Source organism: Drosophila miranda, chromosome 2, assembly GCF_003369915.1.
Source record: "Drosophila miranda strain MSH22 chromosome 2, D.miranda_PacBio2.1, whole genome shotgun sequence".
NCBI lineage: Eukaryota > Metazoa > Arthropoda > Insecta > Diptera > Drosophilidae > Drosophila > Drosophila miranda.
This window is the reverse complement of record NC_046675.1, coordinates 30,000,001-30,014,405: the sequence shown is the minus strand read 5'-3', so window position 1 is coordinate 30,014,405 and position 14,405 is coordinate 30,000,001. Positions and strand designations below refer to the sequence as shown.

Genomic DNA, 14,405 nt, shown 5'->3' with positions numbered 1-14,405 from the left:
CTCGTCCTTGTGCACGTCGTCGTCGTCGTCCTGGGCCTAGAGTCCTCTGTTTACTTCACTTTTGTGGCCAAGTGGAAATTGCAAAGTTGGCATTTTTGTGACTCCCAAAACCCCTAACCCTCTTTTCTGCCATGACATTTCCATTTTGACCCCAAAGAACTTCTCGGACCTCCAGCTGGGGGTGCCGACCGGACCCGTTTGCTTATTGAAATTACGTCCATCCATGGGAGATGGCACATGGATGGAATATGGGGGTTCTTGGCTTTTGAATTTATATTGTGCCGAGTGCTGACTTTGGAAATGCACTCAACTGTAATCTCTACAAGTATTAAGTGTGTGTAACCTTTTTTCTGGGGCGCCAATCCATTCATTTCCCCCTCCCCTACGATCCTCTTTCCATCTCTGCCTGCGGCATAAATTCTCTCGTTTGGGGTTGACTTTCCCGAGAAAAGACTCTAGTGTCTAAGATGCCACAAATGCAAATAGCGCATAATTTTAATGCACTTGCATGTACTCCTCCCCTACTGCCGTTGCCATCATCCCCAACTTTCATCCATATCATCCCCTAACTCGGATGGCAAGTCATTAAACCAGTTTATGTAAAACTCGTTGGCGGAAAACTTTTTCAACACTTAGTCTAAATTAACAGCAAACTTTCCTCCGCGCTTTCCTGCTCGCGCTTTTTCCTTTATGTTGTTCGCCATTTTTTAATAAACTGTCCCTACAGCTCTCTCTATGTGTGTGCGTGTGCGTGTGTGTGTCTGTGGCAAGTGCAACTCAAGCCAGCAGCAGCTGCGTTGCTTTGGAAACACACTCCTCCGGGAAAACCGGGGAGAGACTGAGAGACAGAGAACTCAACTCAAACATCAAATGCTTGCATTTGGCGGTAGGTCTGGGGGTGTTGGGCTGACTGTTGGGCGTGGCCGTTGCAACTGTTCTGCGACTCGGCTTCGACCCGCGCTGTCGCTAGCTTATCTCAAAGTCAAAACTAAGACACAGTCAATTTTAAGCGAAACTTTCCCGCAGTTCCACTACAAGACCCTCTCCCCAATCCGCACCCACTTACCCCTCGAATACAGCCCGTCTAGTTACCCGCAATTCCCACCTCTAGCTTCCCTCTGTTCCACCCTCTAGGTACCCGCAATTGCCCTCTATTTCCCCCCTCTGACTATCATTGCTAAGTTGGCCAATGCAAAATGCATTAACATTAGCTTTTTAGGGGGACCAGGGCGTGGAAATTGTAAGAGTGTTTTCTCTCCCTGCTAAAATTGTGTAAATTAAAAAACACTAGAAATTAAGCGAAGGTTTATATTAGCACACAGCCGAATATACTCTCGGTGTTAATTGGTAATCAGTTCCAACGATCACTTGGGCAGCGCAGTCTTCGTTTTTATATTCCTTCATTCTCCCCCTCCAGGCAGACCGCTGCTGAGCGACGCCACGAGCAGCGCTGCAAGAGAGAGAGATATAGCGAGCAGCGCTGCTAGAGAGAGCGGGCGGCTTCTGCTTTGCAGCTTCGGATCTGTCTCAGTCGACTCCAGAAACCTTTATAAATTGCAGCAGTAATTTGTCTAGCTTTGCTCTCTTTGTCTCTTCGTCTTTCACGAGTCGTGGACATGCATGAACTTGCACGGCAGAGAGTGCGGTTTGTGTTTCTGTTTATATGAGAAATATTCCCTCAGTAATTAAGATTATTTCCTTCTTGTGGGTTTTGAGTGTCTCTCCTGCATTGCTTCAAATAAGAAGCCTCTGGAATTTAATGATGAATTTCTTTAAAACCGTTTTCCACTCTAAATGCTGATTGGAAAACGATGCCTTTAAAATTTAATTTCCATGACTAATCTGTGACAGACAAACAAGCAGCCACAGAACATCAGAAAACAGCGGACAGGAGGGCATGACTTGTGGCGGCCTTGTCCGCCTGATGGGCGGGGGTGTTGGAACCACAGAGCGACGAGCCACAAAGACAACAGAAAATGTTCATTTCAATTAGTGCAAGAGGCCAGAGAGCCCAACAGCCAGCAAATGCTGCTGCGAAAACTAAATCCTCCGCCCATCAAAACAAACTTACAGGCAAACAGAAAAGAGACACAGAGAGAAAGAAAGAGAGAGAGAGAGAGAAATGGAGATGGAAATATAGAATGGTAGAATGGAATAAAATCTAGGAGACAGAGAGCGGACACAAAAGTGGGAATAGAAGATGATAAAATGGCTGAAATGCGACAAACAGCTGTCAGCGTGACAGCCGACGGACCCAGGCCACAAAAAAACAACGCCCATCACGGGTTGGGTACGAAGAGGAGAAGAGTCTAGAGATTGGAGATTGGAGGAAAGCCCCAGACACGCTGGGAGGCACCGAACGACCGAGAGAGAGAGAGAGAGTCACAGTGTCATATGGACTCGACATACTTTGACATGCTTTTCATTTAAGCGTTGACTTTGCCAACTGTGCCGCTGCCTAGCCTCTCTGCCCCATGCCCCATGCCCCATGCCTCTTGGTCTCCAACCGTCGTCGTCAACGTCGCCACCTTAGCCGTTGTCGTTGCCTTTGGTTATACAACTCAACTCTTTCTTTCTTTCCCCCTTTTTGGCCATAAACAGGCGACAGCAATATGCAACTAAAAGCCAAAAAATCCACAAGAACGAGCCACCGCAACAAAACACACAAATCGAAAGACGTGCAAAACTGAAAACCGAAAGCCAAGAAAAGGCTATGTGGAAATGGAAAACAAGTTTTTCCCACGAAGTTTAAGTCGCGCCAAGAGTTGAAGTACTTGGATTTTGTATTTTTTCTACACAGTTTTTTTTCGTATTTTATGTTTCTGTTTTGTCTTCATTTTGATGGAATACTCGAGGATCTTTTTGTGGATTTCGTAGCAAAAATTTGAAAGAAGATAAATGTGTTTGACGATTATAGGAACAAAGGATTTCACACTCTCCAACAAAGAAGCTTAGCCAGTTTCCAAATTCTGAAACACTTTGCATTTCTCTACCAAAAATGTTCTCCTTTCTTAAGCCCTCAAAACGAGGTCAAATCGATGCCTAAACGTGGCTAATATTTCCTCAAGTTATTGCTGGAATTTTCCTTGGGATTTTGACTGAGTTTTGCACTCATTTTGCAAGTAGAGTTTTACTCCCACGTTTCCCCTTTTACACTTTTTTATTCAACTGTCCAGAATATAAAATTATTTCCATTTTCTATGCTCCCATGCACCACTTAAGGCGTAGCCTCCTTCACGTCCATTGTATCCGTCCAAAGGTACGCGACTACGTGGGGGGCGGGGGTGGGGGGGAAGGAGTTGCCAACACACTGTGTGGAAATGTCTGTGAAAACAAATGGGTTTTCTCTTGCCCCCCACCTGCCCCTTGAAAATGTGTATTTGTCATTGTCTTGGCATTGTTTTGGAGTCCTCCTTTGGAGTCCTGCTCAAGTGCTTCCTACACTTGGCATTGTTTTGCATCAAGTGTGGGGATGATATGAATGAATGCCATACGAATGTTGGGGAGATAATGGAGGAGGTGGATGTGGATGTGCATCTGGAATGTTTGTCTGTAAAGTTTTGCTTTTCAATTTTCTGCATATCAAACACAATTTCGGCCCAAAGTTGTCTCCTCTCTCAAGATTAAAGACTTGTGGCACGTATTTTGCATAAATATTTTCCAAATAAATCTCTCCTAATAATGTCTCCCTCCCCCCTTCCCCCACTCCCCACCAACCTTGGCCCTTTGTCTCTCGATAATCGTGTGAAGATTCACAGCTGCCATTCAATGACTGAGAAGAGAGCTTTTCCAATTTCCATTCAAGTGTGGCATTTAATTTACTCAAGTTTTTTTTTCCGTTAACAATAGAACTTTTGGCATCAGGTGGGGGAAGAATACAAAAAAAAAAAAAGTGAAGAAACCAATTTGGAATTAGCCTCTCAATCTATACATAATTCTCAGCCATCAATCATGACTGTGAGTGTGTGTGTGTGTGTGGGTGGGAGGGCCCTCAACCTGTCACTTGTCTACACTCTAGCGAAACACTTGAGACCGAGACCCCTTTTACGCTCTATGTGTGGGGTGCAACCCTTTTTGGTGGGGCAAATACCCCATCTGGAATCACTTTCGACCCTCTCGACCACTAAGCTTTTTATCATTTCGCTCCATTTTGCATTTAATTTTGCGCACAAGTACGAAAAATACTTTTGCTCCAAGTCTGTGTGCAGCTTTTCGTTTTAATTCCTTTTTATTTTTTTTTATTTTAATTTCGCTTTTCGTTTCGCTCCTCCGCCCCCCCCCCCAGGCAGATAATGATGTTTACGAGGACACATGGCCTCTGTGAAGCATTGAGCCTGAGACAGAGACACAGAGACCCAAAAAGAGAGAGAAAATAGGGCCCTTGCTTAATGTGGCTTTAATTAGTGGAATCACAGAAAAAAAAAAAAAAACGGTGGAGGAGCCAACCCCAAGCCATAAAATCAAACTGGAAATGAGGGTGCTTCATGGAATGTCCTTGCATAAATTAGATATTTCTGCAGCCTCAGCTCTCATCCTAAGAAGGGGCAACCTTCGAAGGACGTTCGGTTGGACGGGCACATTTATTAAGTGAACCATTTCAATTTTCAGTGATAGTTTGACATTTCCCCCCCAGCCTTAATCAGCCTTTCTCTAGCCCCCTCCCCCTCCCCTTCAAAAAACGCTGGAATTATGCAAATTTCTCCTCTCACAGAGAGAGGGATTTTCTTTCACAGTCTTTTTCGTGGGGCTAAGCCTCCGTTCCACATGTTGCTTTATCCTCTGCCAGGCAACGACTGTTACCTGATTTTCCTTTCTATTCCCCATTTTTCACTGGAATTCAGGTCACAGAGAAAAAGGGAGAGTGTGTGTGTGTGTGGGTGTCTCTGTGCGGGTTTTTATTTATTTTCTTTTTTGTTCTTGGGAAAACTCTTAACCAGAGCTTAGGCATCATCATGGCAGAGAAAATTGATGATAGGATAAGGGACATGAAAGAACCTTAAATAAGGCCAAAAGGCGGGAGCTAAAACTGTTTATTCTGAGGATAACCCCCGGAGACCTCTACGAAGATAGAATCGAACATATCCGTACTTCCTTCGATCCATTTTCTCATCGTTTTGCGTTGTCGAAAGATTGAGTAAAAGTGTTAAGGCAAAGGCTGCAATTAACGCATCGGTTTGACCTCATTTCGAATATCTTAAAGATGTAAATTAACCAAAAGGAAAGTGCAGTACTTGTAAATGCAATGGAAATTGTGTGTCACTTAAAAACAATATTTTACCGCACCCCAGGCGGCCACATCGCCTCCCATTTGTCGTACGAGTAGGGACATTACTCATACGACCCCATGGACGATGGGCGCCCTTCCTGGGAAGTAAATAAGCAAAGAGATTAATATGCGATTCTGTCGCTTCTCCTCCTTCTCCTTTTGCAGTGACCACCGTGGAGCCGAACAATATGTATACGACCTGTATACCAATTGGAGGAAATTATACGAACGGCGGTGGCGGTGGCGTGTTTGCACCGACAACACTGGCGAATGCCTCGTCGGACACTTTGGCCTCGGGCTTCGAGGCCGCCGGCTATGCGGCTTATTCGACGGCATTGAGCGTTACCATTGCCATTGGCTGCAGTCTCCTGATACTCAACGTTCTCATCTTTGCGGGTGTGTACTATCAGCGGGACAAGACGCGGCTGGAGGTGAAGACATTGCAGAAGCAATACCAGCAGAGGAGCATGCACCAGCAGGTGCCGTATCCCCCGGAACCCATCAAGCACGCCCACTACCACATGGGGCACTCGCAGAGCTCCGCGAATGTCATTGTGGATGTGGAGAGTCATCAGGACTCACAGGCGGGACAGCAGGCGGCCATGATGCTGCAAGTGGCCGCTGCGGCGGCAGCAGCTGCTGCAAATGAGGCAAAGCCACCGCCTCCTCATATCTGCTCGAACACGGGCATGCAACAGCAGCAGCAGCAGCAGCAGGGAGACCGCAGCAATGGTCCAATCGAGAGCTCAAAGGTGGCCACAGATGGCATGGGTAATGTCACCTACAGCACCAGCTCTAAGCAACAGCAACATCAGCAGCAACAACAACAGCAGCAGCAGCAGCGGGAACATATGCAAATCAAGGGCGGGGGCACGCAATCCTTTGGCAGGGGCACCTCGAACGCAGCCAATGGAGGAGCAGGTGGCGGCGGCAGTGGTGCAGGATCTGGAACGGCCTCCGTTGTCGTGTCCGGCAATAGCGTCAGCTACAATCCCGGCATGATGACGCTCCCCAAATCGGGAACCTTGCATCATGCCGCAACACTGAATTATGCGCGAAACGCCTTAAATCTGGCGGGTGGCGGCACTGCCTTAGTGGATAGCCGTGGCAATGTGCTGCTCACCAGCGTGGCACCCGTGGGCGGACACCCGGGCATGGGCGGGGCCGGTGGCGGCTCCTCGGGCGGTGGAGGTGGCGGCGGTGATTGCATGACTCTGCCACGCAATCTCAGTCTAGCGGCCGCAGGACGACACAATCCCACGACAGGTGAGTGCCAAAATCAACAACAACAATACACACAAATAACTTTACCTTTGAAGCAGGAGATGTGGCAGCAACAGGAGAGAGAGAGAGAGAGCAAAAGCAGAGTCGGGAATGCAATTGAATTGGCTCCCGCTCCCGCTCCTGCTCCTGATGCTGCTGCTGCCAAAAGTTTCAAGAGTTGCAAGGGCTCCTTTTGCTGCTTGTGCCACACACAGCAGGCAGCAGGCGGCAGCAACAATATTCTGGCGCTGGGTAGCAATCAAGAGCTGAAATCTGATAAGAATTCATTTCATTATGAAGTGCCGGGTGCTGTTCTCTTCACTGCCTTCCCAGCTCTCCCTGCTTTCTCTTATCCTGCCCTGTTTTCTTCGTTATTCGATTTCAAGCAAATGAATTTTGAGATTGAAAAGAGATTTTTGTGTGAGAATTTCACGCTTTTTCCCAATGATATAAAATACAGTTTGCATTCCGCAAACAGTACGAAAATAAAACTTTAATGCGGTTTCCTCTACCCCCGGGGAAAACTTTATTGAATTTTGTGAAAATATTGAAACGGAAAACCAAATCGAATTAACAACAAATGTTATTCGTTAGCCAGTGAGCCATTCAAGGAAAACTTTCAGAACTTTTTCAGGTGTTTCCGAAATTTCATTTGAATAATTTTTCCATTTAAAAGCAAGGATGAAAAGTAAGCAAGAAAACTTGTTTTCAAAATACATATATGTTGTGCCATAATTGGGGTTTCAGAAACATGTTTACATTTGATTCAAATTGGTTCTCCGTTCTATCATGAGCATTTATAAACTTTTATCAAAGAATAATACTATTTTTACATCAACTACCTTGTGCGACGGTAATTTTTTAGATAGATTTTCCATATCTCTATGGAAATACAAATTTGTTTTTAGGCCTGGATGAGTAGATTACTTTATTGTACTTTCATAATTTTTTTTCGGCTTTAGAGGCATCCATTTCCATTTAAAAAGAAAATTTCACGACCTTTTCTAAGATTTTTGATTCGTGTCGATCCAGTGGATATACCAGAAGATATAGCGACCCAAAGTTAAAGTTTCTACCATTTTTAATGTTTCTTCAATCTTGGCATTTTTTCTTTAATTTTTGTGGTATGGTATGGTTCTATTTTTAGTAGTTAATTCTTAAGTGCCATAAAATCTCCACACAATACAGAGGAAATTGCCATTTCGTGAGCAACTCTTTAAATCCCAAAAAACAGAACTCCGTCCCCCAATAAAGGCCTTTCTACCACGCCCATTTGTTTTGTCAGAATGAAAGAATGACGGAGGAATGTTTGACCTGTCACAAGAATACACCCCTATCCACTATCCCTATCCTCCCTGAACCACTAGCGCTCCTTAATACACATAAATTTCCTGCCAAATCATCCCAAACAAACGGAAAATATTGCTTAATCAAATCGAATGACCTTCGTGCCCAAAAAAAAAAAGAAAGGTCTGACGTTGCAGAAAGCATCTAAAAACCGAAAGGAAAATGTCCGCGTGAAAATTGAAATTGTTCTAATCAGCCAAAGAGGGGGGGTGGGAGTAGGAGTAGAGGTAGGAGTAGGAGTAGGAGGAAGTTGTACCGGCGGCAAACACGTGTTATTGAATCATTGGAAAGGAAAAACGAAATACCAGAAAGGAGGGAAAAATACAAGCCAGAGGAGGAAAAACATTTACGCTTCGCTGCGGGTCAACGGACTTTTGACTTTTGACCAAAACGGACCCCCCCGGCCCAGACACTGGAAGTAATCCCAGATCCAGGGCCCGACTCGGGTCTACAGCGGAAATTGTTGTACAAATTAATGCTCCACTGATTGCCAAGGTTTTTTTTGTCCCTCCAGACTTCTGTTTGCTTGATGAGCTGTTAAATATGAGGGGATAGGGGGGGACACTGACAGTTTTCCCACCCGCACAGAGACGTCACGCAATGAAGTCGTTATGGAACCACTTGAAGAAATATGCCCACAAAATGAAATAAAGATTCGTTTTGCGATTGTATCTCTTGCACATTACCATTTTGTGTAAGTCACGAACGACATGATTTTTATGATAAGATTTTTGCAATTTCAATCGACGGACAAATCTAAAGCGATTCCATTTATTCCCCAAAGGTACAGCGATACAGATAGCGCTAGCCATAAAACAATCCCCCCTCCACTTGTGGGTGAGTGGTACTCCTTCAACCGCATTAGGCCAATAAGAACAAAAAAAAACAGAGAAACGCATAAAACTGTTGGTTTTAGTTTATGCACAATAAAATGAAAGCATTAACCGAGCCAGCGGTGCAGAATAAGAGCCGGGAACATTCTGCAGAATTATGTGATTTTTATGGCAGAACCCGCACCGGAGGAAAATCCGCTTCAATCTCTCTCCACTCCACTCCACTGCTGTGTCTCACTCGCGCCTGTTGTTGACATATTTGTTTCGTAAATATAATTTTTTGGGCATCGATAACAAATGGAATAACCAAAAATGGAAAACGCATGAAGCTACTGGTCAATGCCACCCCCAGAAAAAACAACTGGTTTCCCAGTATACGTAGCAATTGTTTTTCCAAATAACAAAATACCTGCCTCTGACAGATGAGCGAGGGGGAAACTCTCATTTTCCATAAACATATTAGGGTTGAGGCATCGACCAGCAGATCGATTTATATCAGCTTTTGGGATTGACAGATAATTTATACAAAAATAAAATTTGAATTGAGGCAATGGTGGGGATATTTATAAATTCAAATGTGTCGAGTTTTCCAATTATGGATTTCGATTTAACAAAAGTTTATAGTTAAATAATTAATTAAATTTAACTTTGTCCATTAGCTGGGTATTCATATTTAAAAGATGCTATAATAAAGTATTAAAAATATCGGAAAAAATAAAAGAAAAGTACTAGAAAAAATACCTAAAAAATTACTAGAGAAAATACGAAAAAAGTACTAACAAAAAAAGTAGAAAAATACCGGAAAATACTACAATAATACTATGAAATTACAATAAAGTATAAACAGAACAGATTAATACCAGAAGCATACCAGTAGAATACTAGAAATATAGGAGGAAATTACTAGATGTAGACTAGATATATACTAGAAAAATCTACTAAAAATACTAGAAATATCCACCAAAAAGTAATAGAAAAAGTATTTCCAAAAAGTACTTGATACCAAATACCAGAAAAGTACTATAAAAACTACTAGGAAATTCACCGGAAAACTTTTTCAAGAAATGTCCAAAGTTTTTCCCTTTATTTGCATCTCTCGTATTTGGTCTTCATCTGAAGCAATAATCAATTAAATTTGCCCCATCACAAATTTGGCACTCCATTTTCCTTCCATTTCCACTTTCAAATCACTCTTTTCTCTACTTTTATTTGCGGGGGGGCGGGGGGCAGGCGGGCGGGTTCACGTTCACTCAACACTGAACCAATTTCCAAGTTTCAGGGAATTGGAATCCCATTTTTAGCTACTTGAGCAGGTTTATGCACTTCTTACCAAATTTTGTCAGCACTCTCGGCTCTTGGCTCTCGCTCTCTAATTGCTGGTCGATAATGGCTGAAAAGCTGGAAAAATAACACAAGCGGAAGCGGAAGCTGCGGTGGCTGGGAGGGTGGTTGAAACTTGAGCCAAATATACATTTTACTGCACATTTTTTTTTCCTTTTTTGGATTTGCATAGAATATTTTCGTGCTCGTAGATGATTTAATTTTACGCTCGCGCCTTAACGGAAGCGAAAATTTCGTAGTGGTTAAGTAGAAGATGGTGGTGGAGTGTTGTTGCCCCTGCTGTTGTTGTTGCCACTTCTGCCACTGATGATGATGATGATGATGTCGTTCCTTGTTGTTGCCTTTCAGGTGGCAACGTTGTCGGAAGTGGCGAGTGTTTTCTCTGTTGGCATTTTAAGCGCTCTCTGCATTATTTATAATTATTGCGAATTTTCATATAACTATGCGTGGGCGCATATTTTCAGCATCTTTCAACCCACCCCAAACCACTTTTCCACTCTCACTCAATTTTCTTTCGTATTTCACTATTTTTTTTTTTGTATTTAAGCAGTGAAAAAAGGACACTATAAATATTAAATTCAGCGGTAGTTTGTGTCTGGTGCCGAAAATCCAGTGGCACATTCCAGAGACATTACAAAAACGATGGTCTGCGGATTATCTGAGATTTGCTGAAATTGTTCAACGGCAGCTACACAAATGCCTCAATAGTATAAGTTGGAGTTCCTTTAATTTGGCCTTCTACTTTGGCTTTTATCAATATATTTGCCAAGAGAATTCATAATTTAATCGAAGGTTAAGTTGGGCTTGCCAAGTTTTTGATATCCTGACAAAGATGTTTAATAATTCATCAATTTGTGAAGACTAAGACTAGCTAAATTGAGCTTTGATTTAAATGAAATAAACATAAAGTTAATTGTGATTGAAATTGCTATAATTTTGATCCCTTTTCATGAAATATTCTAAAAAACTACAATGAAAAGCACCAGAAAAACAACAGAAAAAATACTAGATAAATGAAAACTAGTTACATGACACAAGGATAATAGCAATAGATATTTTATAGGATAATACTGCTATAGTCCCCTAAATAATACTATCGCAAACATCCTATGGTAACACCAGAATACCTTTGAACCAGTCCTCTACTAAATCAGCAAACAAAAATCTTTATCCGCTTTTTACACACACCCTGACACCCCACAACCCACCACAGACACCCATCCACCCACTCATCCATACAAAAGTTCAATTTAGGGGAAATGCAAAGTGAATGGAAAAATGTGTTGCCTACTTTTTCGGGCCAATTGGAATTTCCTGCGTATTATGCAGCAGAACAAAAAAACTTTTTGGTTTTCGGCAAAAATTTGATTAGAGACTTAAAACTAAGCTCTGGCATACAGCGGGGGGAAGGGGCGAGCGGATTGAGAAGTTTTTTGGTCCATTCAATCGATAAAAATCCTCAGTCAGCCTTTTTTACGTTTTGTTGGGGGGTGTGGGGTGGGGAAATCCTTAATCATTTTTCATACATTTTTACATTTTTTGGCAGAGCTTTGAGCTCTTTTGTAGCCCAGCGTTAAGCACTCAAAGTGAGGCTATTTCACAAATGTACATACATATATGTTTTTTTGTGGCACTTTTCAATTTATTCAGCTTTCCGAGTACTTTTCATAGAAAATGGAGCACAGAAAGGAAGTGGTGCTGGGAAAAAATCAACGAAATTGAGTAAAAACAATGAAGCGTAAACGATTTTTGCTGACATGTGTGGGGGAGGTGGGAGAGAGCGAGAGAGAGAGAGACTGCATAAATATAATAAAAAATAAGGCAGCAAACAAAAGGCAAACGCGAGTTGCCTGTTAAGAGGCGCAGGCATGAAGAGAAAAAAGCGAAAGAGAATATATGTATGACTGAAGGGTAAGAGGGAGACACCACCCACCCAACTTATACATGACGTGACATGATTGTCATCCACATTGTCAACGACAGGCGAAGGCAGAGGCAGAACCGCAGAAAAACAGTCAGCCGGTGCCGATGCCGATGCCAATGCCGATGCCGGGACATAAACAGCTTCATACAAATGTTATTATTGAAATTTCCACAGGGCGAGAGAGAGAGCGAGAGTACCACACAAAAAGTGTTGTGTGTGAGGGGGAAAAAATGATGAAAAATCTATTTGCAAAGCAGTCAAGTCCTGGTCCCCCTCCCCCTTTACACCATTCCCCTCCTTTCCAACAGCATATGTTTGCCGTTTGCCTCAAAATGTGCCCTTCTTTGGAGAAAGAAGAAACCAAAGCAAAACATTATTCGAAGCCCATCGAATGGCGTCCGTCATCGCATTGTGTGTCGCCCTCCCACTCTCTGGCCTGGTCCCTTCTTTCATTTCTTTAGTTTTATTATTTCGTCTTTTGCTTTGCTTCGATATTCTCCCCTACCGAAAAAGTAGTTGTCGCACTTTTTTCCGCATTTGTCCCTTCTATTGTTGTTGTGCATTGCGCACATAGTTAGAGATAAGACAATATTATTTTATTGCCCCTGGCAGGGGAATGGGAGGGGCCTCGTAGCGGTCAAGCGGCCAGGGAAGGGTCGTTTTTATTGGCGACAGAAAACTTCAGTTAAAGCGAAATATTTGTGGTCTCGGCCATGAAATGTTTTTGCATCCGAATCGTTGGCTTCTACATCTACAAAATGTCCACGCTTTTGCTGCTGTCATTACCTCAGTCCTTGGCACAATTAAAGGACTTTTCGTAGAAGATAACTTCCTACTTTTCAATGAACTTTCATCTTGAAAGATAAATGGATTTCATATTTGCTGATACTGATAACTTTTTCACCATCTGGTCGGGCCATTTGTCATCAATCAATTAAGATGAATTTCTGTTGTCAAAGATGTCAAAACTATTGCATAAACTAACATTAAACCCGAGAACGAGAGTTCTGTGACGACAGCAACTAATAAATATTTCAAGGGAATGGCCAATGGACTGGGCCTGGCTCTGGTTCTGGCTCTGGCTCATAAATATTTCAAGGGCTGACGGGATCTTCTCTCCCTCAACTTTTGCCTGGTAGCACTGAAATATGTGTGGGACGTTCATTTCCTTGGCACTTCCTTGGAACGCAAACAGACGCATGTAATACTTTCCCTTTTTTAATATTCTCATTCAATTTACTTTTGTGCCCCCGGTTCTGCCGTTCCACTCATCCTCCTCGATTATTGATGACATGACAAACAAGGTACGATTTCCGCTTCGCTTTGGCCAGCGCCAAAGTTCGAACATCATTTTTCTTCCACCGACTGGTCCTGCTTCTCTGGCCCCCCGATTGTGTATTTGTATGCACATTAACTTCATTTTGCAATCATGCGCGCCATAAATCCAATTTAATTGTGCTGCTCACTCACACACACACACACAAACTAGCGGGAACCTCAAGGAAAGGTTTTGTTTTTGTTGGGTCGAACATTAAGATTCCCCTTCAAAACCTGCAGAAAATTTGCCACTATTTTCCAACCAACATTGTCTTTAGATGCAAAAAAAACATACATATGGATCATTAGAATGGTTTTCCTCTGTTCTATAGGGTATTTTTGTACACGCATGAGCTGCTTGAGTGCACGATGGCGTATACTTAATTTTTGCTCGTTCGTGCGCTCAATTCCGCTTCCGCGCTGCTCTTCTAACTCAATGCTAAATAGACGCACATAAATTTCCGCTGCTGCTTTGCCAACCCCCGCCCCCCTTTCGATTTCCTGTTACGGATTCCAGATTCCATTGGATTGCATTTTGAAAAATAGATTTTTTATGCTGTTGCTTCCAGCTCCAAAGCTGCTTTTGCTACGCTCTGGCGGCTCCTTCTCCCTGTCTGTCTGGTTTCGTATCCTCCTTTGATTTACTACGCACAATTTCGTACCTTTTCGCCGGAGATCCAGCAGGTTAAAAGTCCAGTGTTCCCATTGTGAGTGGCCTGTTGTGATTTATGTCTGATTGAAATGCTTTAAATTGTATGCTAATCGGCGACTTTTGTTTGGGTGGGGCTGGGGAATCGCATTTCAATGCTGCCTAAATGTTTGCTAATTTAAAAGCCATTTTCGGCTTTCAGTTCGAATATCATTTTTCATAATTTTACCCAAACCAAAAAGGGGTCAGAAATGGTGGATAAATGTACTTTAAAATACTTTAAATAATTTTCGATAGTAAGAATAATTTACCTATTATTTTTTAAATCAAATTTGCAATTCTAGAAAATGTTCAGCTTTTGCTTCGACTTTCAAACTTTATTTAAACCGTTTTCAACTTGTGTTCTATCTCAATCTTCTTATCCTTCATAGCCAATATGTTCTCCTCGTCCTTCTGGCATTAGAA

General features: G+C 42.7%; 1 protein-coding gene across 2 annotated transcripts in view; it reads left to right on the top strand.

The window, feature by feature from the left end:
* The window catches only part of LOC108157488 (neuroligin-3), a 37,672-nt gene that overhangs the window by 13,198 nt on the left and 10,069 nt on the right, over positions 1-14,405 (top strand). For both annotated transcript variants that reach the window (XM_017289585.2, XM_033389549.1), the window contains exon 10: positions 5,432-6,532. In XM_017289585.2, coding sequence (XP_017145074.1) covers positions 5,432-6,532 — 1,101 coding nt within the window. The remainder of the gene's footprint in view (positions 1-5,431; positions 6,533-14,405) is intronic.